The sequence below is a fragment of the Pyrgilauda ruficollis genome, unplaced genomic scaffold, assembly GCF_017590135.1.
Source record: "Pyrgilauda ruficollis isolate IOZ18807 unplaced genomic scaffold, ASM1759013v1 scaffold14, whole genome shotgun sequence".
NCBI classification, from domain to species: domain Eukaryota; kingdom Metazoa; phylum Chordata; class Aves; order Passeriformes; family Passeridae; genus Pyrgilauda; species Pyrgilauda ruficollis.
Genome location: NW_024512543.1, coordinates 3,547,510 through 3,570,499, shown reverse-complemented (window position 1 = coordinate 3,570,499; position 22,990 = coordinate 3,547,510). Strand labels below are relative to the sequence as shown.

General features: G+C 41.0%; 1 protein-coding gene across 2 annotated transcripts in view; it reads left to right on the top strand.

Annotated features, from left to right (window-relative positions):
• The window catches only part of PLEKHH1 (pleckstrin homology, MyTH4 and FERM domain containing H1), a 51,568-nt gene that overhangs the window by 2,642 nt on the left and 25,936 nt on the right, over positions 1-22,990 (top strand). For both annotated transcript variants that reach the window (XM_041460015.1, XM_041460016.1), the window contains exons 2-9: positions 2,929-3,104; positions 8,777-8,839; positions 11,912-12,061; positions 14,848-14,931; positions 16,457-16,538; positions 18,840-19,849; positions 22,215-22,293; positions 22,866-22,954. In XM_041460015.1, the coding sequence (XP_041315949.1) occupies positions 2,964-3,104; positions 8,777-8,839; positions 11,912-12,061; positions 14,848-14,931; positions 16,457-16,538; positions 18,840-19,849; positions 22,215-22,293; positions 22,866-22,954 (1,698 nt within the window). In that variant the 5' untranslated portion in view covers positions 2,929-2,963. The remainder of the gene's footprint in view (positions 1-2,928; positions 3,105-8,776; positions 8,840-11,911; positions 12,062-14,847; positions 14,932-16,456; positions 16,539-18,839; positions 19,850-22,214; positions 22,294-22,865; positions 22,955-22,990) is intronic.

Sequence of the window (22,990 nt, the reverse complement as noted above, 5' to 3'; positions counted from 1 at the left end):
TATCCATATTCAAACAGGGCCATCCAAGAGCACATTGGACAGGATTGCATCCAGATGGTTCTTGAATATCTCCAGTGAGGAGTCTCCACAACCTCTTTGGGCAGCCTGTTCCAGTGCTCAGTCACCTGCACAATAGAAAACTTCCTTATGTTCAAGTGAAAGTTCCTGTGCATCAGTTTCTGCCCTTTGCCTCTTGTCTACCACAAAGGCCTGTAGTACAGAGAATTTGATCTTTCAGAGATCGGGCACAGACCTGAGCTTTAATAATCTGTTCCAGTCCATTTGTAATTACCCTCCTGCTCTCCCACATCTGCCATTTACAAAGGAAAAGTCAGCTGAGATTTCTCTGTTCCAGTTGTGTCAGCTTGTCTGTGCATGTCAATTACCAGTGCAATATGGTTGTAAAAAAAAAAAAAAGGCAAATGCAATCAGGTGAGGCATTCCCTGTGAGAGGGGGAATTGCTAAATGCCTTTACCCTAGGCTTTGTTGTGGGTGCATGCTGCCTTTCAGATGCAGTTGTGGTCACCCATGGCTATGAAAGGGAGGCAGGAGAGCCAGCTCTTTTATATGATGTGCACTGAAGCTAGAACAGGTGCAGAGGGAGAGCAGGGACCTTTCCTTATGAGACTAAAGGAGCCCCTTGTCTCTAGCCTTGCAAATTGAGGTCCTTAAGGAAAAGCTTTTGATATCTATAAATATATCAAGGGGTAAATATAAGGGAGGAAAAAAAACCTAGCTAAACTGAAGGGTAATAATCTACAAGACTTAACAGATACAAGTTGGTTATGGTTATGTTTATGCTGGTAATTAAAAGGCAGCTCATTAGAGATGTGAGGTTCTAGAATAATAAGAAGAGTTGGGAGAACTGCCAGCATGGTTCTAGGGAAGGGCAGTGTTCATTTATGAAAGGGATATAAAATGCAGTAGTCTGTAGTAATAAAGAATAAAATGCAATGATTCAGGACACCTATCTCATCCTAGACCCCCTATTTGTACAGGAGTATTTTAGTTCAACCAGAAGTTATGGTCTGCGTGGAAAATTACTTTTGGTTTGGCGTAAGTTGTTTGGTACAGCAGTTTCATTTTGCTTTGTGTCATTAGAGTCCATCCCATTCATTTGTATATCCTCTTTGGATTTAAAATTTATGAATTAATACTAAAAGCTTGTATGAAAGCTACATAAAAATATGAAAAATACATTTGTATGAAAGAGAACAGAATTTCATTTGAGAGCTGAATTATTATTTGTGTCCAAAACAGTGTTAGCTGTAAACAAAGTTAGCAGTATTGTAGGATCCTTCCATGACTTAGTGCACTCTTGCAGCTTGGGAAGGACTGATAGCACTACCTTACAGGGAAATGCTGCAGTGTTGAGAAGTGTACCAAAGGTAACCTGGTTAAATGCCTGGCAAGGAGTTAAGGCTAGATATCAGAGCAGTGTGCTGGATGGGCTGTGGAAAAGGATGGCCTCTATTTCTGTAAAGCAGTAAGTGTGCTGCTTGTAGGAAAGTGGTCTTCTTTCCTATTGTGGAGTGTTTTTAGTGCTGCAGTACTGCACATGAACATACCTTTGTCTTGTTTTACTGAAACCTACCTTCTGGAATAGTATTTCAAAAGTCATTGGAAAAGTAGGCAACCTGCTGTCTGGGAAACTTTCTATTACTGAATAAAGCAACCTGAACATAAAATAACTCACAGGTAGTGTTTATAGCCAAAGGGTATGAAATGCATCTTCCTTAACTCGGAACATCAGACATATAGCTGGATAGAGGGGCTTGTTGTGTTATGTATACTCACACTATTATGTCTATTCACGGTAATTTGAATCTCAAGTCTTACATTCAGAACATGAACCAGATGTCCTGACAAGTGGATACAATTGGAGGGACATCTTAAACTTTTCCTGTCTGCCGAGAAAGGCAGATGTAAGGGCAATGAGGCTGAGTGACGTTGCTTTCTTGCAAATCCCGGACTGTTCCTTCATCTGTTTGGGACTTGTGAGTTTGCCTGTCAGCTGGTGAGAAATTCCTTTAACAAGTAAGGATTTAATTGCTCTGATGAAGCTGAGCTAACAGTTGTTCTAGCTTTGTAAACATTTGTTATTGTTTGATAATATAGCTGGCTGCTGGACTACACACACTGAGTTGACCTTTTTGTTCACGAATACCTGAATTTGGTTAAGAATGTCTATTGCCTATGTTTTTTGGGTCTTTTACTATAAGTATCTGAAATGCCTGAACCATTACTGAGTAGGAAAATAAAAGATCTTCAATAACTACAGCTTTCTCCACTTTCTGGGGCTGTATAGATTTCTTGATGTCTACAAGGACTTGAGTACAACAGCATGTTTTGTCTTTAGCCCTAACTTATTCCTGTATGGATTCTCTTCGTTTTAACAGAGCAATTGTTTAGATGCTGGGGCATTTCCACTCTTACTGTCAATTGACTGTGTCAAGTAGTTAGGGATTGGTAACAGTTGCTTAATACATCACATCATCTTAATACAGTCTGTATGAGATAAGGCACTGGTGACTCAAGCTGAAAATGTGTGTGTGATACCTGAGGCAGGAGATTTTGGTGACTTGAGGGTTTACAACCATACTGGAACAAATGAAGCAGGAGTAAAAAATACTCCTAATCTCTGGGTAGAGGCTTACTGTAAGGGTGGCAGTAAGGTTGTTTCTGAAATATACAGTATAATGCATTAGTAAATTATTTACTCATTCTAAAGGTAAACGTTTATCCATTAAGAGTGACCTCTGGCAGAGGGCAATATCAGTGACTCAGGGTAGTACCACTTCATCTTCTGCTTGGAGAAGAAATGGCTTTTGTTACCAGTCCTGTAGGAGGGACCAAGGAAAACTAGGCGCAGAGGTGATAAGTTTGTCCTTCTAAAATACATACTTTTTTTCCCTTCGATTCTGTAGGATTTTTAAAGCACCTCAGACGACATCCTAAATGGATGATTAACATCACAATGGCAGAACTCACAGCGGAGAATGGCAGCTGTATGGACTGGCAAAAGCGATGCCTTGTGTTGGAGTCCCAGCTCTTCAAATTCCGCTTGCAGGCAAGCAAGATTCGAGAGCTGTTAGCTGAGAAGGTGAGGCAGAGGTGACTTCTTCTAATTTGCAATGAGTTATGACGCAAAAGCAAAAAATCTACAAATGCTGAGCTATCCAATATATCTGTTACTTGCAGTGAGGATTTCTTCCTTGATTACAGTACATCTTTGCTCTCTGCTTTATCAGTTGAGATGCAGAGATGTGCCTGTCCTAGTGGTGTAAAGTGGCATAATAAGAATGAGCCTTGTTTACTGCAAAATCACCAAGTATTTGGACTGTAGCGGAAAACACTGTACCAGCAAGATTCTGGATATCTGAAGTGACTGAGACAACAGCAGAGGAAATATGGATGTTTTGGGTAAGAACAGCAGGATCATAACTTGTCTGGCAACAAAAAAACTTGGAGGAGTGCAAATTATGCTATAATGTTAAAAGTCAGACAGGGATACTGTATTGCCATAGTGTTAGAATAACATTTCATATCCAGTCAAAACATTCTGGGGATACTGAAGAGCAAGGCCAGATATTTTGAGATCTAGATGTTAGAAATGTACATGGCATCTGTGGTTTTAGAGACATCTCCTACTAATGTCTTTCAAGTGCCCAGGTGAGTTTGCATTCTAGAGGACAGGACTGGTAAAGATCTGAGGATTTCATTGGAGTTTTGGTTTTTTGCTTGTTTTTGTCATGGTGTGAATTTTTTGTGATTTTTCTTTACCTTAAATGGTGTTGTTTTTCAATTGGACTTAAAGCTTTTTTACTAAATTTGTATGAAGTCCAAATTTGTAGGTTGCTGGGGGGGCCCCTCCTTTTTTTCAAAATGTGACTTACATTATCGCAGCTCAGTCCAAGATTGCTCTGATATTCAATTACTATAGGAAAGTGAGAACAGTTTTACTAACGAAGTTGAAATCTGTACAGCTGACTGCAGTTTACCATATCCAATGACACATATGTTCTAAACTCACTTTTGCTTCATTCTGTATTATGTAACTTCTATGTGTATATTCTTGTTTGTTGGTTTTGGATGTAAAAACATCCAGATGACAGCTACTTGAGAGTGGTGTAACTTTCATCCCTGCTTTCACTGTAATTACATTTTCACTATTGCCATATACTGCATGAGACATTTTTTCCGCCCTTCATATTTTAAGGAATTGTGCAATTCTAAGCAGCTTCTTCATCTCTTCAAATTAATTTCTGAGATGGACCTTAGTGATTACTTACCTTGAAAAACATTGAAAGTGGTTGTAAAGTCCATTTAGATAAAGGCACATTAGAAAAAAATTATGTATAGATGTGGAACAGGTCTGGTAAAGACAACCAGTATTCATATGCAATATTTTTAAGTTTGCTGCATTATGAGTTCTATGTCCTTGTGCTTTATTAATTTCTGCTTTGAGAAACTTCCTGACTACCCACACATGAGACAAGCCCACCTACCAGAATTCCTTATTGGAGAACAGACTTGCCAGGTATTTTGACTATCTCTTTAGTGAAGTTTGTGGGTCATGGCAGAGAATTAAATTTTCATGTGCTTCAGGAGCCTGGCTACCATTTATCCAGCCTTTTAGTCGAAGCGATGTTCCTTTTGCTGAGATTAAGGAGTAGCTTGGTTCAGTGATCAGGTTATTCTGTAACTACTTGTACAGTGCTGTTGTAGCTTTACTTGAAGGGTCAAAGAGCTAACAGGCTTGCAATTCCTAACTCCAGATGTCATGTGGGAAGGAGAGAGCCTCAGCAGGAGCCATGGGGCAGCTCCAGCAGGCTCTCCTGCTGCAGGTGGACTCAGAAACACAGTGCTTATGCTGAACACTTCTCTTGGGAAGTGTCCTGGGCCTCAGGTTCCCAGCTGGTCTGTAATGACTTGCTCAGAGACCTTCCTTCCCTTCTCCTCGGTCACCACAGGACACCCCAGCAGTCACAGCAACAGGGGCTCCTGTCTGCACTGCATCCTTCTCAGCCTCAGGTGGGTAGTGATGCAGAACTGAAGGAGGTGCTTGGTTTATGTCTAGTGATGGCAGCTTCAGGGATTTTTGTCATAGATCTTATAGCAACTGTGATTTTTAAGGGTTTTTTCTCATTATGAGAATGGGGAGATTCAGATTTACTGGAGAGTCCTGCATTTCAAGGAAGTTTTTTTGGGCCAGTGACAGGGGGTGATCTTGGAAAAATGTGAAGTCTGCACAGTTTGAAGCTGTGTGTCAACCTGTGGTAAGCATTGTCTTGAGTTCCTCCCAATATGGTTTTCAGTAACAGGGAAATGAATTTTTTTAAAAATACTTTTAGATGGTAAAAGTGAAGAGCAATGTTAGCAGGGGTCTGATACTTGCTCACTAGCTAGGTTGTCATAGGTTGGAAGTGACTGAAGGGCTTGAGAACCTGATCCCCACATCTTAAATTATTCTTTATAACTAATTTTATGATTTCAAGACAGGTTTTACTATTTTAACTCACAAAAAACCCAACCACTCATGCCTGGCACTGGTAGTACAATGTGCTCTAACAGTTTAAGTACTTGGGATTTTTAAAATCCGCTTAGATTGAATAATCTAGATCACTGTTCAGAACATGGGGAATTTAAAACCCAGTGGTTTAACTGCCAATGCCCTAGTTCACATGGTGTGAACTTCCACATTGATAGCCTGGTCTCAGCTATTGAACAGAGCTGCCCAAGCTGCACAGAGCCTGGCTGAGGGTTGGCGTGGCAGAAGAGCCTTAGCCCCTGCTCTCCCAAACAAAGCTCTGCCATCCTGCTGGACCCCACAGGGCACGAGACCCCTGAGTCCTGTCTTGTGAACATTAGCAGGGATTGCTTTGGAAACAGGCAGTTGTTTTCACCTTGATTTTCTTGTACACACACAAGGAAAAAGGACACTCTGTTGGTGAGTGGCATAGCAGGCCGTTGCCTCGGCAGCAGGTTGACCTGGTTAAGAGTGAGCTCTGGAACAGAACAGCAGGAGAAAAATGAAGCTGAGAGGCATAGGAACTTTTTTCAATCAATTTTGTGTAGCTATCAGGAGAGTGAAAGCCTGTGTGAATGGTTGATGGGAAGATCTTTTGCAGTTTTTAGAAGGGCCATCTGGGTAACTTAACCTGCTTCTGTCTTATTTCAATAAACAATGAACATTTGGAAAAAGGATCTTTTGTCTCATGCAAGCATGGCTATTCAACAAGTGCTGTTTGTCCCATACAAGCTGTCTGGGCTAGTGTTTGAAAAAAGAGTTCCGTGCATTTGGCTTGGTTATTAATTTTTTGTGTGACTTGGGTCACGTTGCTTTGTAGCATTTGTCATATTATAAGGCATTTTGAATGAAAGGACCCATGTAAATATCAAGCATTATTATTAATTCATTGAGGGATTTTGAAAGGGCCTTACAAGCATGTATGCATTAAATCTGAATGTGCTTCAGTGAGAGTGCTGACACTGGGGATGAGTGAAATAATGACTTCATGTACACCAGGAACACAGCAGTTATTTAACTGTTCATAGTAGGACAACTCAACAATGTAGTACAGGAAATTACGACAAATACAAGTTCATTTAAGGCTACAGAGGGAATTAGGGTGACAAAGGTAATTGATTTGGCTGGAACTTAGCCAGGTCACCCTGCTTGCACAAGTTTCATAACTTTTTAGTGATCAGGAATGGTCCCAACATAGATTCTCTGTCCTGATCAAGATCCATAACTGCTAGCAATGCAAAGCAACTGCTTTGGGACTACAAGGAGTTCTTCAGTCAGAACAGTGCTGTCTTCTTAAAATAACCTGAGTCTTTCATGGAAATTGCTCACCTTGTGGAGGACTGAATTATTAGTTTAAGAGGCTATCTTGGTAAAAAGGCCCAGAATTTAATCTGTGCTGTGAATGTAGACCCTGCCAATTAATCAGAAAACTAGGAGAGACCATTGATTCTGAAACTACTGTCTTAAACACTTTTTGTTTCACAAAGCACATTATGTATCCCCAATAGTTACATTTAGCATCTTTTTTTTTTTGCCAATATGTTTTGCTGTCTATGGTGATGACTGTCCAGAGACCAAAAGATAAATGCATGGGTACATCACTATTCTGAAGGGGACTCATACTCATGTAGCACAGAGCACCACTATTCGTGTTAGATTGCCTTGAGCTCAGTCTTCAAGAAGGCTCTTTGGTCAGAGCAGCTTTGTATGGCTCCAGTCCTCTGTGGCATCTCTCTGTTCCTCTGCCAAAGAAGCATCCTTGATTTGGATATTAAGTTACAGAGACTGTTGTATTTGATTGTTCCACTGAAAAAGCAAACATGAGAGGTATCATGCTAAATGTAGCAGGTTTTGATCTTCATGGTTTTAATTTATGTCATTGCTTTTATAGTTACATGACTACTGAAGTGTCTACATGTATGTGCCTTTTGATATGTTTGCTGGTAGGGGTCAGTCTGCACTTGTATCAGTGAGTGTGTATGGAAAGAAGAGTTGTCTTGCTGCCATATGAAGGAAGGCAGCTGGAAACGGGAATGCTGCCACATCCATTCTGGGTGATCAACCCAAGAGGAATAAATCCATTTTCAGATATATTAGTTTGAAGCCAAGAGGAATAAATCCATTTTCAGATGTGTTGGTTTGGTCCTGTTAGTGACCAACCTGAATACTTGGCTCCAATGCTTTATCAAAAATGTATTGGAGAGAAAAGGAGCTTAGTTCCCTTTATAGTTTTTCTTCTTTAAGCGTGATCCTTTTAATGTTCTGAAGATTCTTCTATGTCATTCTTTCCACTGTAAAACATAAATAAGTGCAGCAAACTCCATGAAGCATTCCTCAAATTTTGCATCTTGGTGGATAAAACTTCATGTTGCTGACTTTGTATTGTTGGGCTTAAATCTGAGACCAATTGAAGAAGGCCAGGTGAAGATGAGCGTGGCAAACACCAAATGGGAGACTAGGCTGATATTTAAAGAAAAGTTTAAAACAAAACCAAACAAACAATTAAAAGAAAACCACCCAAACATCCCCCAAACCAACAACAACCCACCAAAAAAGGGCTCTACTGGTAAATTATTAGAAGAACCCCAGGTACATCTGAATTTTGTGAGAATGAAGTGACTTATAAACATTTAGGATAAAATTAAATTCAGTGTCCTTTGACTCTGATAGCAGCAATGTTCAGATGTTAAATCACGTAATTGTCAATTTGCAAAGCTCTTTAAAAAGAAAAGCATAGGAAAATCAAAATCATTGTTAGTCTTGTCAGTTATAAGTCTATGATGCTTTTGAAGCCAAAGCAAAGTATTCAGTGGTTATAATGTGGCATCATAGAGATCCTGCTGTGAGCTCTCCAAGATATATTAATTTTTATTTACAATTGTGAATGAATCCTAGCTGAAATAAGAATCAGGGAAGAATGGTGCACTGTAGACAGGCTCCTTGCAGGGACAGCCCGTGGTGTGTAAATTATAGAGATGAGGTCAAGACTTTGGCACTGTTCCTTTGACCCACGTAATGAATGATGAAGCTCACTAATGAGAAAATGGTTCCGGTGTATTCAAAGTAGGGCAGAAAACTGGAAAAGGTCAAAGGCTTTTTTTTTTTCTTGGTCAAAGCTGTCCAGTTAACTCAAAATATGCCAAAGATCTGTAAGCTTGCACAAGTGCTGAGTAAAACATGAATTTCCAGGTGATGTTAATTTATTTTCTTTCTTTCCCCCTCTTCTTTCTTTTCTGTCTCTGAAGATGCAGGAATTGGAACAGAGAGTGATAGAAGCAGAACAAAGAGCTGAAGATGCAGAGAAACAGGTAAGAGATTCTTTGGTGGTGGCTCTGGTACAAGTCCAGCAGTTAACTCACTCTAAATTCCTTCCAGTCTAGCATACAGACAGCAATCTGCAGTGCTACGCCCTGCTAGGGAAACACTGATTTACTGTGGTGAATGGATTTTCTGATTTACTTCCCAGTCTGTGAGGCTTAGCTGTGAGCAGGTGCCGGAATATGTTGAACCCTAAGTGAAAACAAGTGCCTTACATCTTCCTGTCAGCTTCACAGCCTTTACCCCTCATCCATGATAGGCATGCTTGGTTGTGGAAAAGGGAGGCGATGTTGTACCTCAGGATTAAATTGCAAGGATAAGGCTGCTTGGCAGGTCCTTAGGAAACAAATACTTAAGAGTACTGGTGAGGACTTGTCTACAAGTAGAAAAGATTCTGTGAAAGAAGTAGGTTTTGCAGACACACCCTTATCACTTGTTTTGGACATTTTAGTAATTACTGCTCTGGCTCAGGAGCCCATGGAGAAAAACAGTAAGAGCTGAATTCATTGTCTATTACTATAATAATCTAAAAATTAGTCATATTGTCTAAACTAGTTCTTCTATGCTTCTTGAATAATGAAGAAGTGGAGAGAGGCATACTTCAGCTTGTGGGAGAATAACAGACCTTTGAGAAGCAGACATTCTGCACTCTAAGGAGTATTATAGAAACAAAAGAGCCAAGATGAGCCAGGTGGTTTGAGATCTTGGATCACTGCTGAAGGGAAGGCTTGAAGTGAAAGAGCTTCCTCCAGCTGGACAAGAGCTGTAGGACTGAGCACTAAGTCACGGGTTGAAGAGCAGAAATAAAAGCCACACAGTCATAAATGACTGTCAAAATTATTTCAGAAGTGCAGGACTGAATAAAGCAGTGTTGTAAGCACTGGAAGACCTATCACCTGTCTTGGAATCAAGAACTTGGAGTGCCTGGAAAGGTGTTCTGTCTGTAGAACATATTTTTCCCCACCAGTTTGATATTGACATCAAGATTTTTTTACTGACCAGCTTAATTCTAGGAAAGATGCCATGTCTTGACACCATGTTGCTGGCTTCTATGCTAGATCAGCAACTACCAGTGAAGAACAAGAGTTGTTCTCAAGAGTTGTATCAGTAAGTTCATACCCAGCCAAGACAGGCAAAGGTAACACAATACCACAATACAGGCAAAAGTGGCAGCTGTAACAGCACCATCAGGTAATACAGTGATTGCCACTGGCCAGTGAAGGTTTTGCACTGGCAGACACCTCAATGACAGGAGCAGAGTGCCCAGGATACAATAAGATGCAATGACAGCAAGGGACAGGGTGGAGAACAAGTCAAATCCAGGTCCAAGAAGGAGCAGGAAAGGGAGAACTTGGCTGGGAAGGTGTAGCAGAAATGAGGGTTGCCTTCACTCACCTGCCACCAGCAGTTCTGTAGCCATATGTTGGCAGGTCCTAAAGACTAGCAACCCTCAATGTTTGCCTTTCCAGCAGCCTTGTCCACATCCAGAGATAAGTGTTCCTAGAGAAATGCTACATTTCTGCCTGACAGCCTGAAGAAGTGACAGCATAAGAGTAGGACCATTCCCTTCCACTAATGAGTACATTCACTGTAAATGAGAGGCAGCCAACAAATGAGAGGGCTCCACATCAAGTGCAAAATCCCTTGTTATCTTTCTCTCCAGGAGTCTGGGGGGTTGGATTTGTTAATTCAATGGACTCCCTGTAGCTGCCAACCTCAATTAAGGAAATCACATGTTTGCAGTCCCCTCGCTGAGCCTGTAGTACAGAGTCAGCATTTGGGCATTAGACAGGAAGGAGGGGCCATCTCTTTCTACTATAATCACCCTAAACTCTAATGAAAGCACATCCGACTCAGCAGGCTTAGTTTTCTGGCTCGGATGTTGGGCGCTTACCTTTCTGATTCAGTATGAGGAAGAGGCAGTTTGCTTCTCTGCCTAATACAGGCAGACAGAAGGACAAAACAAAGCTTCTGCAAGTATGAAGTGTAGGCCGTTCAACAGAGCGTGACTAACACTCTTGCACAGACTCTGTGAAGTGCTCACATTGCTCCCTGCATTTTGTCTTTCTGGTTCTAAGTTCATGCTAAATTTATGGTATTTGGATTTGGTTTCTTTGCAGATTTAGCTTCTTTGAGGTGTGTTGGAACCAGAGATTTTCTCATCATCAAATGCTGCAGTTAGTACATTTGAGTTAAATTGAAGGGATTCCATTTGTCTTTAGAAATGAAGTCTTATAATCCATTGTAATTGAATGAGGTAATAGTAAAATGGAGTGACATTATTGAGAGACAAAGCTTTTGAAGAAAGCAAAGAGATTTTAAAAATTTGCTAAAAACCTGAAATGCTTCAGTAGCCACTGGATTTTAGTGGATTGAAACTTTGTCAGTAGTGAAGGAGCACTACAGTGGTCTTTCTGTTGCTGAGATGAAGAAGTCTTGCCACTGGCAGGAGCTCAAAGACAGGCAAATCTTTTGACATATCAAACACTGTAACTCCTTAGCAGGTCTGGAGAGAAGACTTGGCAGAAAGACAGGAGTTACCAAAACAATGTCTTAAGCTGGGGATAGGAGGATGAAGGACCTCCATAGTATATTTTCATATAGAAATTTTAATCTGAAGCAAATGGCCGGGGGTTTGTGGTATGTACCTTGGTAGTGAATGAGGTAAAACACTGGCCACGATATTGCAGAGGAGAAAGGTGGGATGTACCGTGTCTGTATATGGACATGTATGGAGACTATGGTGCCTGTATGGTGTCTTTGTTTAGTAATTTGATTGTAATATCTCACAACCCATGATGCATTTATCTGTTCATGGTTCAGTTTGCATCTGTTACTGCTTCAGCTTTACAAGTGAATGGACAATGTTCCTTCCACAAATGTGAATATAAACCAAGTGTGACCTGAAGGATGTTGTAGTTTTTTGTGTCTTATTTTGACTTTCCTGACTTGAAAAATAAGAAATTCACAAATATTCTCATTTATTTTCATTCTCTTACCAATACACAAGCAGTTCCTTGATCTACATTGGTTTGTTTTGGTGGTTCTGATTACCATTACAGGTCAGAGTTATGGAAGAGAAGATAAAACTTGCCAACGTGAACACTGGTGAATCTGACAGCACCCTGCACAAGAAATACCAGGAGCTGGTGTGCACATTGCAAGGAAAGGAGGATCTGATCAACAAATTGGAGACACAGCTAGCAAAACAGGTAGGGATATTTTCTATAGGGAGGCCTGTAGGTTTCACACGTTAGAGGGATTCTGTAATGTATATTTCAAAGATAGGGACTATGTTTCATTACAAGTTAGTTTCTCACTTGCCTGCAGATCAGCTGTAAGATGATGCCTAGCCCAGTGCAAGATCCTCTCTTTCCTTTTCGGACAAACATCCACTCAGCTTCAGCAGCCCATGTCTCTTCACCACTGGAGAGCAGTCAATGTGCCTAAAGGGCTTCCTTATGTTAGTGCTGAGACCCTACATTATAATGCTACACTCTGGTCACAGTGTTTCTCTGGCTTTCTGGCACAGCTTGCTTTGCAATACCGTTGTGTAGCCCATCTCTGACTCTGTTCATGCTGCTTCTTGGGAAGGGTCTTTTCCCAGCCTTCAGCAGTCCTCCGGCATAGTTCATCTCTTGTCAGATGTCATTATAAAAGAGCAGCTGTTTCTCAGTATGGATAGTTCTTAGTCTCTCCCTTTTTCAGTTGGTGGAAGGTGCTACATTTACACCAGGGCTTGTATTTCAGTTCTAGTAAAGGCCTTGCCCTGTGGTTTTTATAACATGAGGAATGAGGTATTCTTATGTGCTGCTAAGTAAATAACTTAAATAGAAGAAAAATTTTACAAAAAAAAAAAAAAAAAAAAAAAAAAAAAAAAAAAAAAAAAAAAAAAACTCAGCCATTTGAGTTACATTGAACTAATTGCCACCTATTTCAAGGGCTGTTAGTAGAAATCTTGTTCCAGCAACAAGAGGTAAAATGAGCTTCTAGAAATGAAAGCCAAAGCCTGGCAATTCCAGACAAGAAATATTCGTTGTCAGAGTCACTGGTTTAATTTCAGAATGGGATGAGATGGTGGCAGGGCTAGAAGGTTACTAAGGGTCCCTGTAAGGCATCCTGTTTGTTTTCGCTGAGATGGGAATAGCCATGGAGTCCAAAGCATCATTAAGAGAGCACTGAGGTCACATCTGAGCCACACAATAGTGTAGGACACAAGGAATCTCTAATTGCTTTTGGAACTTAAAGCACAATAACTGCGTCTATGGCTGCTGTGCCTGAGTTAATTAGTTCTGCTTAGAGACAGGGCTTACTGTGCATGGTGACAATGCTGTCATCGTGTCACTTTAGAACCCTAAATAAAGTCCTGGCATTGCAGTTCACCAGATAGTGTAGTAATCTGAATCTTTTACCTCTTGGATTGTGTTTCAGGACAAGTTCAGGTCGTTAGGGATTGAAAGCCAGCTCCCATGTGATGGACATTCAGAGATGATAGACCTACTTGTATGTGCCAGATCATTTCAGACCTGTAGGCACATCTAGTATGCTAACTCCTGCAGAGGTTGAGACTTGATGATTAGGAGCACACACAGTCATATAAAAGGAAAAAAAAAATCTAAATAAATCATCTTCTTGAAGCATCTGATTTGATTACTTCTATTTCATTATGCTCAACTACAAATGTTATGGCTGTCTATAATGTTGCTTGGGCCTGCTTTAAAGTCAGCAAACATACTTGAATAAGAGCCCTTAAATGTAGTTGTAGTAATAAATAGCACATGGTGATTAAAAGTGATGTGAAAATGTCGGAATTTTGTAGGGTCTGCTTATCCACGTGAAAAATTTAAAGTGGGGGGAAGGACTGACATTTTTTATAATTGCTGGTATTATTTTACTTTGGAAAAAACAATAGAACAGGGAAACCACCAGCTGCTACCAGAAGGCATTATCTTTGGCCCTTAATTGGAGAAACCAGGGCTGATGTGACATGCAGCATATTGTCCTCCTCTCTTCCTCCCTCTGTTGCTCCCGGAACTGATTTCTTCTTGCAGTTGTTTAAATCATTATGTAGGCAGGGGAGTTTTCAGTGATGTTGCTTGTGATGAAGCCACACAGAAGATAAAACAGAAAGCTTCAGGTGATCATATTGTTAATTCAGCATGTTTCAAAGGAAATTTCCAGAAAAGTTAAAAACACAGCTGAGAAAACACAACTGCAAAAATGATGTAGCAATATTACCAAAGCAGATACTTGGGGCAACAATGGTCATTGTGCAAATTGACAGTATTGCCATAACACCTTTGTGTGGACTAAAACCTGTTCTAATGGATAGTGGTAAACATACAACCACTTACAGCATCTGAAATCCTCCTAGCAGATCTTAGGCATGATCTTGATATTTTTCAAGGTCAGGTTGTGGAGCTTTTTTTTTTTTTTAAATTTACTTTCTCAATGAGAATACTGTGTGTTTGTGTTAAATATGTTGTTGGTATTTGCATCTTGTGCACCTTGAAAGGTTCTGCTCTGACTCATGCTTACAGCAACTGAATCCCTTTTGCTTAGAATGATTGGTATTTTACAAATCAGTTATAGGCACTGCTTAATTCTTATTAGCTTTGGCCAATAATGTGTGTGTGTAGACTAGGGGAGCACTACAGATACTCAACAGCAAACAGCAACATTGCAAAACCATCTGAAACCAAAAAAGTTGCAGACTCTACTCAGACTGTGGTAGGTTTGGTACCTGACCTGGATTTTGCTATTCCACAACAAACTTTTGAAACAAGCTTCTGAATTTAACTCTAGAGACCATGTAATACAAATTAGAGCTTGATTTTTCAGAGGCCAGCTGAAAAATTGTATCCAAGTAGCAGTTTTAAATCTTATGTCTGGAATGGGAGCTTCTGTGTTTCAGTTACTCCTGATGCAGTAACTCACTAAGAACAGTTAGTTGTACTCTCCTAATGCATCTAATGTTGGGTTTGTTTTTTTGACACAGAAACAGCTAAGGACTGAGGAAGCCAAAATTGTTCAAGAGAAAGCTGCCAAGATCAAAGAATGGGTAACATTTAAGCTCAGGGAGGTAAGTCTCTGGCTTTCTGCCAGATTTCAAGGCATGTGAGCAAGTTCAGTGGCTGCACTGCCAGGGGATTCCTACATAGGACAACAGTCTGGAGACAGTCAAGCTGCCGCAGTGGCACTCTGCTTGTTTGGCCCTGCACATACTCAGTTGTAGGGCTGGAGTCATCACTCTTACCAAGGGCTATTTACTTTATTGGGCAAACTATAAATGACTGTGAAGTCACCAGTGCTCAAAAGCAGTTTCCGAAGATAGAAAGCTAGGTGATTAGTCATTCTCCTTCTTTTGTCTGGATACAGTTTCTATTCCTTTCTGACAGAGCACCTGTTACACAAACACATCCTTTGCTCTTCTATAATTTACCATCTCTGACTAATGCTGTTTCCTGCTGCCCAGTATTTTTCATCTCTGACCTCTCTGTTCTATCCATCCTGTGGATTTATGCCTCTATCTGGTCCTACCCTCTAGAAAAACAAAGACAGCAGTGGGTCAGCTCAGCGTGCAGTTTCAAAGATGGAGTAGTAGTTTTCAGCTGGGAGTGGGCAGCCTGGTCTTTTATTCCAAGTTAAAAACATGTGTTTCCAAGTTTATGACAGAAAGGGAATTTATTGGAGTTGGGAGAAGCAGTCTTTGTGGGCACTGATTATGTTATGATGTGATATAATGCCATTAGATTGCCTAGATAATCCACTGAACTGCTGTGCTGCTTCTCTTCCCTGTGTGAGATAACTTAAGGTGCATTTAGGTTACTGACTGGTGCAGCACAAAGGAGGAAGCAGAGAGTTTGATTTGGTGTGACCTGCTGTGAATCCAGGACCATACACTCGCACTGTGTCTTTACTGGCAATGAGGTTTGTGCCAGATGCTGATTCCAGGTGCATAGCATGCACAAGTAGACCGCTGCCAGTTGGAGAACTTGGTATCTGTGTTGCCAGTGGGTTACTCGAGGCAGCACCACAGGTGATTCCTTCAAGAGGAAAGTCTGTCTGGGTGTACCACTGCTGTGTTTAAAAATGGATGCTGAGACTCTTCAAGTAAAGGCATAAGGCAAATTTGCAAAGAATCTCTCATGCCCTAATTGGAAATGTAAATGCACCCTTAATGTTGGGGGTTTTTACTTTTTTCTTTGGTCCTCTGGATCCATGGGATCTTCTTTTACTACACTGATGGTGAGATAGAACAAAGGCTCCTTCTGGGTAATGTTTATTTAATTCTCTCTTTCATGAGCGTTATTTCTGCAACAGGAGTAAATGATAAGTCATAGCAGAGAAGTAAATTTAAAGATGTATTTGAGAAGTGCCGATAGTTCATATAGAGGCTCTTTGAGAAAGCACAGCAAAATATTTTAAGTGGAGTGCCTAGTAATGTTGCTGATGAAAAGGATTTGAGGTGACTGGTAGACTCACCCAAATTTTTCCCTGTGTTAAGAAACTTGAAAATAATAAAGATGAAGGCATGTTTTCTGTGTAGTGAATCACATGTGCTCAAAATTTTGCATTATGTTTCTTTTTCTATTATTCTTTCATAGCTTGAGCTAGAAAATTACCACCTGAAAAACTGTAATCAGAGACTGATGGAGCAAATTGGAGCTCTTCAGGATACATTGCAAGGTAAATGTGTTCAGCTAGCACTGTAGCCTAGTAACCACCGTAAGAGTGGAAGTTGGCATTTCTGGGTTGTAGTCTTGATTTTGTCAGAAATTAAAACTTGTGACAGCAGGCAGTAGAGTTGCTCTGTTCCTTAGCCGGGTCCATTTTTAAGATGGGAATAACATCCTTACCTGCCTTAACTCTTAATTTTTTTTTTTTTCACCAACAAATGAGTATTGACTCCTTTTTTTTTTTTTTTTTTTTTTTTTTTTTTAAATGAGCTTGGTTTTGTCACAGTAAAATTAACTAGTTTCCAGAACTTCACTGGGCATGCAGGGAGGGGGTATTTCTTTCCTGCAGAAGTTTTTCTGGCATTCCTATTACTCCACAGCAAGGGAATAGGGGAAAATTCCTTCTAAATCCCACCACATTTCTAGTGAAATGCTTTATGACTGGGTTTCTCTCATCCCCTCTGGCTCTGACTGTTCACAAAAAAACAAATGACTGGTAAGCTGCATTAATAATCTGGTATTAAGTGTGCCCTGGATCCCAGCTCTCTGGGCAGTAAACAGCATTGCCCTCTCCTCTTATCCCTCACTAGTCTCAGTATGCCAGGCTGAAGTCAGAGGCCTCTGCAGAGAGACAAATCTCTTCTTGCTTGCTGTGCTAATAGTAACAGCTTCTTTTTCTTAATCTCCTGTCACATCTAGGAAGCTGCAAAAATACCAGTAATATTTAAAATGAATGGCATCTTTTCAGTCTACACTAATGATTTACCTTAGGGTCAGGGGAAAATATGTGCCAGGATTTGTGCGTGCCATTGTTATGTGTTAGCTTTGCTAACATTCTGTGCTTTGTGAATCAAGTGCCAAGGTCATGCTCTCATGATTGTCTTTTTTTCAGCTTTTTGCCAGGAGCAGGTTTCATCCTCTTGCTGTCAACAGTAATTTATTCTGCTGTTTGCTCTTCCCTCTGTAACTTTGTGTCTTCAGTTTGTTTCTATTTCCTTGTAAATCCCACGTGTGGTTAAGCAATACCCATAGAATTCGATGATCAGGCAGCATTTTCAGCAATAGCTGTGCAGAGTCACGCTCGCCCATATTTTGCAATTTCCAAAGCATCTAATGATTTGGCTCTTTTTCAGTCAGGCTGAAATAAATATAAATGCCAAAGTAAATCAAACATCCTCTGCCATTCCAAGTTTTACCCCCACTTTCTTATATTCTAAAGCTGTTGTTTGGTGGAAATTGTAGAACTGAGATGAGCTTTAATAATAATGGAAAGGAAGAAAGTATAATAAGTGTAAAGTGTAAGTACTAAGTAGAAAGTAATATAGTATCTATTTTTTATGTCATCCTCTAACACAGCAACTGAAAGGGCAGGGAAAGAACTAAAAGAGGGAAGATTTTACAGCAAAACCGTATAAGTAACTATTATAAAATTTCATGACATAAAGCACTGTGTGAGGCATATATCACAAAAGGATAACAAAAAGCTCAAGGGAAATTCTTGAAAAGTGAGTAAGCTCCCCATTTGCTGTGATGTTTAAAAAGGTCTCCATACCTTTGCTGGAAGCCCCATCTAGCCCCTGGGAATGCATGGAATCATACCAGATTATTTGATGAGTTAAATCACTGTAGGTTCACTAAAACCAAAAGCCATGCTAAGCAGTGTTCTGGCCACTTTGATGTATTTGACAAAGTGTTATGTGGATAGGTGCATTTCCTTCTCATGTTTTAAGAGAGGGGGCATAATTATATAGGTAAGAATAAAAACTCCTATATTGCATTAGACTGAAAGCTTACCTAGGCCAGTATCCCAGCTCCTGGTTGGCTGTTCACATTCCACAAAGGACCCTACAAAATAATGCAAGTAAAGCTGTCCTTCTCTCCATATACACTTTCAGCTTCTGCTCTGAGTAGTTTAGGAAGTTCCTAGGCCAGAACTCCTGTACTACTGATGCATTAGTTTTTCTGGTCTGTCTGCAGTGTTCTGTTTGATTTTTTTTTTTTTTTTTTTTGTCTGGGAAAAACCTTCCTTCTGTAAATTTCAAATGTGCTGCCTAATTTCATTAGGAATCCCTTAATTTCACTTTTGTCAGAAACAGTGATTGATCATTTCCTATTCATATCTTCTGTGTTAGTCCCAATTATAAATGTATAGTACTTTGGTTATATCTGTGCCCAGCTGTCTCCTTTCTGTTCTGTATAGTCCCAAACAGGCCAGTGTGCTATTGAAATACAACTGAATGTACACTAGGAAACAACACTGAAGACAGCGAAGTGTTTGAACGCCTTAACTATATGTTCTCCTTCCTTGTAGATATGACCAGCATTCCTCCCTTTGAATCTCTTTGGAGCTGTGATTCCCTGAAGCCCCAAACATCACAGGCTTCTTTTGCTGAGAAGATAGAGCAGAAATCTGTGCTCCTTGCACCTGGTTTCAGAGAGGTGTGTCAGACAGGACCTTCCAAACATGTCCTCTCTTCAGCAAACATAGTCCTTGCCAATGACACCTTTACTGAGAATGGAGAGGATAAATCTCTGCTTTCTCAGAGCATGCTGAAGCTCATGTCTGACCCATCAAGCTGGAATCTCTCCACAGAGAAAACTGTATTTCCAACTGTAAGTTCTGAACACGGTTTAGGGTGCTCTGGTCCCATATCACTGGACCCTCCAGGTGAAACCACAAGAATTCTTGAGGCTTTGACCTTCCAGTCATCTTTGGAAGGAAACTGTAGTGCTGTGAGCACCTTGCAACAAGTGGGTTTGGATAGCACCCGCTTCTCTGATGATCTGAGTTCCAGATTCCATTCCCACCAGCTCGACTCGTCTTCCTCAGCAGAAATAATGAGCATGCTTGAGGGATGTCTCCAAACTGCTGAGCCACCTCTGGTTGTGTCAACATCAGCTGTTGCAGCACATTCCTTCTTTCCAGGGAGGGAGTGCAGCCTTGGGAGTAGTATGACATTTCCGAAAATACGAACACCCAATACACCAAGGGACAGTATCCAGCTAGCCAAGAGACATCACAGCCAACCTCAGTCAGGGGCTAATTCTTTCCATCATGTAATGCACTTAGAGACTAGCACTTTCCAGCCCATAACAGACCCTCCAGTCAGCTGCGGGCACGTGGAGGAAACAGACATTGATGGCGATGGAGTAATGGAGAAGATGGAGGCAGAATGTGGCCCGCTGAGGGGAGGAGCTGGAACGTGTGAGGGAATGTACCACTTACCTGCAGAGCAAAGAGAAGCTGTGAGTTCTGAGTCTGGCACACTTGACCCGGGATGTAAACCTCCCACACCACCGCTGCACCGATTCCCATCATGGGTAAGAAATGCACGGACAACAGTACGAGAAGTGCTGCTTATCTTTGTGCCCAGTAGTTAGGCTACAACACTTCTTGGTCTCAAGGAATTGTTACCTGTGGGTATCACAGGTTGCGTTCCTGAGCCACCAAGTCAGACAGTTTCACATCATGGGGCATGCTGGTTTTGTTGACAATTTTTTTATTTTATTTATCTTTATAAGGGGAAAAAGATCAGTTGAAAAAAACAGTACATAAGAATCATAGGAATAAAAATGAAAGTGAAAATGTACTGCATTGTGGTTTGTCATTATATGGGTCATCAAAAGTTAAGCCTTAGTTCTTTTGTCGTGTGTTTAAGATAGAAAAATGAATCATAAATGCAGTGGACCAGAACAGATAGCTCCAAAGTGAGAAAGAGCTATGGATATTTGAATAGATACATGGAGTAGATCTCAGCATTCCTATCTCATGGTACACTCCTCCTCTTAGCAAAGTTTTGTGGAAACCTTTGGTAAAGTGAATATGCATGTCCTGTTGTTTTTTCTTACAGTTGCTTATGAGGTCAGATCAATGAATTGTTTTTTAGTCCTAGAATTGTTTAGGATGTAAAATGTAGCCTTCTCCTCATCCACTGAGCAGGTCACTTGTCATAGAAAGAGATCAGGTTGGTCAAGCAGGACCTGCCTTTCACAAACCCATGCTGTCTGGGCCTGTCCTCTGGTTGTCCTGCATGTGTTGTGTGATGGTTCTCAGGATGGTCTGCTCCATGAGCTTCCCCAACTCCAAGGTCAGGATGACAGGCCAGTAGTTCCCAGGTCCCCCTCTGGCCCTTGTAGATGGTGCCACATTTGCCAGGTTCTCGTCACCTGGGACCTCCCTGGGTGACCGGGGCTGCAGGTGACTGATGGGCAGTGGCTCAGTGAGCTCTTCCAACAGCTCCCTCAGCACCCTTGGGTGAATCCCACCTGGCCCTGCAGACCTGTGTGTGTCTAGGTGGCAAAGCAGGTGATTGGGCATTTCCCCTTGGGTTATGGGGGCTTCATTCTGCTCCCCACCCATGTCTTCCAGTTCAGAGGGCTGGCTGCTTGGAGAGATGCTGGTTTTACCATCAGACTGAACAAAGAAGGCATTGAATACCTCTGCCTTTTCCTCATCCTTTGTCACTGTTTCCCACTTATATCCAATAAAGGATGGAGATTTTTCTCATGTATCTATGGAAGTCTTTTCTTGTCTTTTACTGGCAGTAGCCAGGTGAAGATCTAGCTGAGATTTGGTCCTCCTAATTTTTTGCCTGCATAACTTCATGATGTGTTTGTAGCCCTCCTGAGTCATCTGTCCCTTCATCCAAAGATCACAAACTTTGAGTTCAGCCAAAGCTCTCTAATCAGACAGGTTGGTCTTCCTCATTGTCTCATCTATCAACATATGGGGATGACCTGCTCCTGCACCTTAAATATTTCCTTCTTGAAGAATGTTCAGTCTTGCTGGATTCTTTGTCCATCAGGACTGACTCCCAAGGGACTCCCATCAACCAGCTTCCTAAACAGGCCAAACTGCAAACGTGGTGGAAATCAATGTAGTATCAAAAGAGGCAATTCTGTTTTCATTTGCTTTTTTAAAGGCATGGACAAACAAATGATTTATTGAAACTGCAAAGTCAAGCACTCATTGTTAATTCTTATGTTTTATAATTTTTTGGTGTACTTGACTTTGCAATCTTAGGTGCTTTCGTGTATATGTATTATGTGTGTTATTTCATAGTGAATTTTGGTTGCACACTTCAAGGAGCACTAAGAGGTTTCCTAGCTTTGGGGTTTATCCATTTCACACTAGTTGATGTCTTAGTCATAACTCTGCATCTAGATACAGAGTTGGGTTCCCCCTCTGGAATTTTTATCAATTCATGAAGCACTTGGAGATCTTTGAACTGAAAGCTCTGCATGTTGTTGTAACTGAGACACAGCCTTATTGAGATCATTCCAGGCATTTCTTTCATTCCTTTATTATGCAATGGGCATCCTTTACAGCTGATGACTCAATGAATTGTTCTGGTATAGGGCTGTTCTTAATTAATTTTAATGCTTTGTTTATAATTTGGAAAAATCCCATCTCTTTCCAAGCTGTGATACAGTAATTTATTGATAATTGTGTGTAGGTGTTCCAGTATGTGGATGTCACCTCTGTAGCTGGGAATTTGCACGCAATAATGCGCTTCCATTAATGGTCATTCACACAACATATGGTGGAATTCAGCTATCTTTGTTAGAGAGCCCCTCCCTCCTGCCAAAAGGTGTGACTGTGGTGTGGTTCTGTGACATGGGCATTTCTGTTGGTAAGAATTACATTTTTGCCTGATCACGGTTGTTCATGGTATTATTGTTCCAGGAGAGCCGAATCTATGCCGTGGCCAAGTCTGGCATGAGGCTGTCTGAAGTGGCCATGGTGAATGATACTTCCAGCTGGTGTAAGTTCTGGACTAGACCCATCCTTAAAGGGAATTCATGGTGACAGTGTGGGACCTGAGCTTCTGGCTGTCCACATTTCTTCATTTCCTTGCCTGTTTTCAAAGTAAATTTGACCTCATAGAGACCCTCAATAAAGGAAGGGAGTAGGATATATCTGATTTTGGGGATGGTTGGTGCTGGGCTGTTTGTGCCTCTACATTCAGGGACATCTTCAGGGATTCCATTATCTCCCCATCAGTTTTGCAGCCAGTCTTCTGCCTCTGCAGGTCTGTGGCCTGTTTTCACTCTTCACCATCATTTTGCCTGTTAGGCCTTTTTTCTGTTTGTACTGGGTAACGAGATTGCCATTGTACCATGGGGACCACAGCGTGGGTAAGGTGTCTTACAGGCTAAATGGAGGGAACATTGCAGCTCTCTCTGGGAATTGTATGGAATTAATAATGCATCTCCTGGCCTTTCTGAAGCCATACTGTCCAGGATGGCAGTTCTCCATGTGCTTCTCCATTAAAACCTCCTCATTTTCACCAGTTCATATTATTTGCTCTCTTGCTTTTTCTCTGAATTTCCCCAGTTTCCAATTTTTCGTGTTCAACTTCTGGGCCATTTACCTATCTCATCTACAGAAATGTCACAGTGCCAGTCTACACTACGCTGAAGGGGGTAAGGTGTTACCTCACTTTTCCTGTTGTGGAAGGC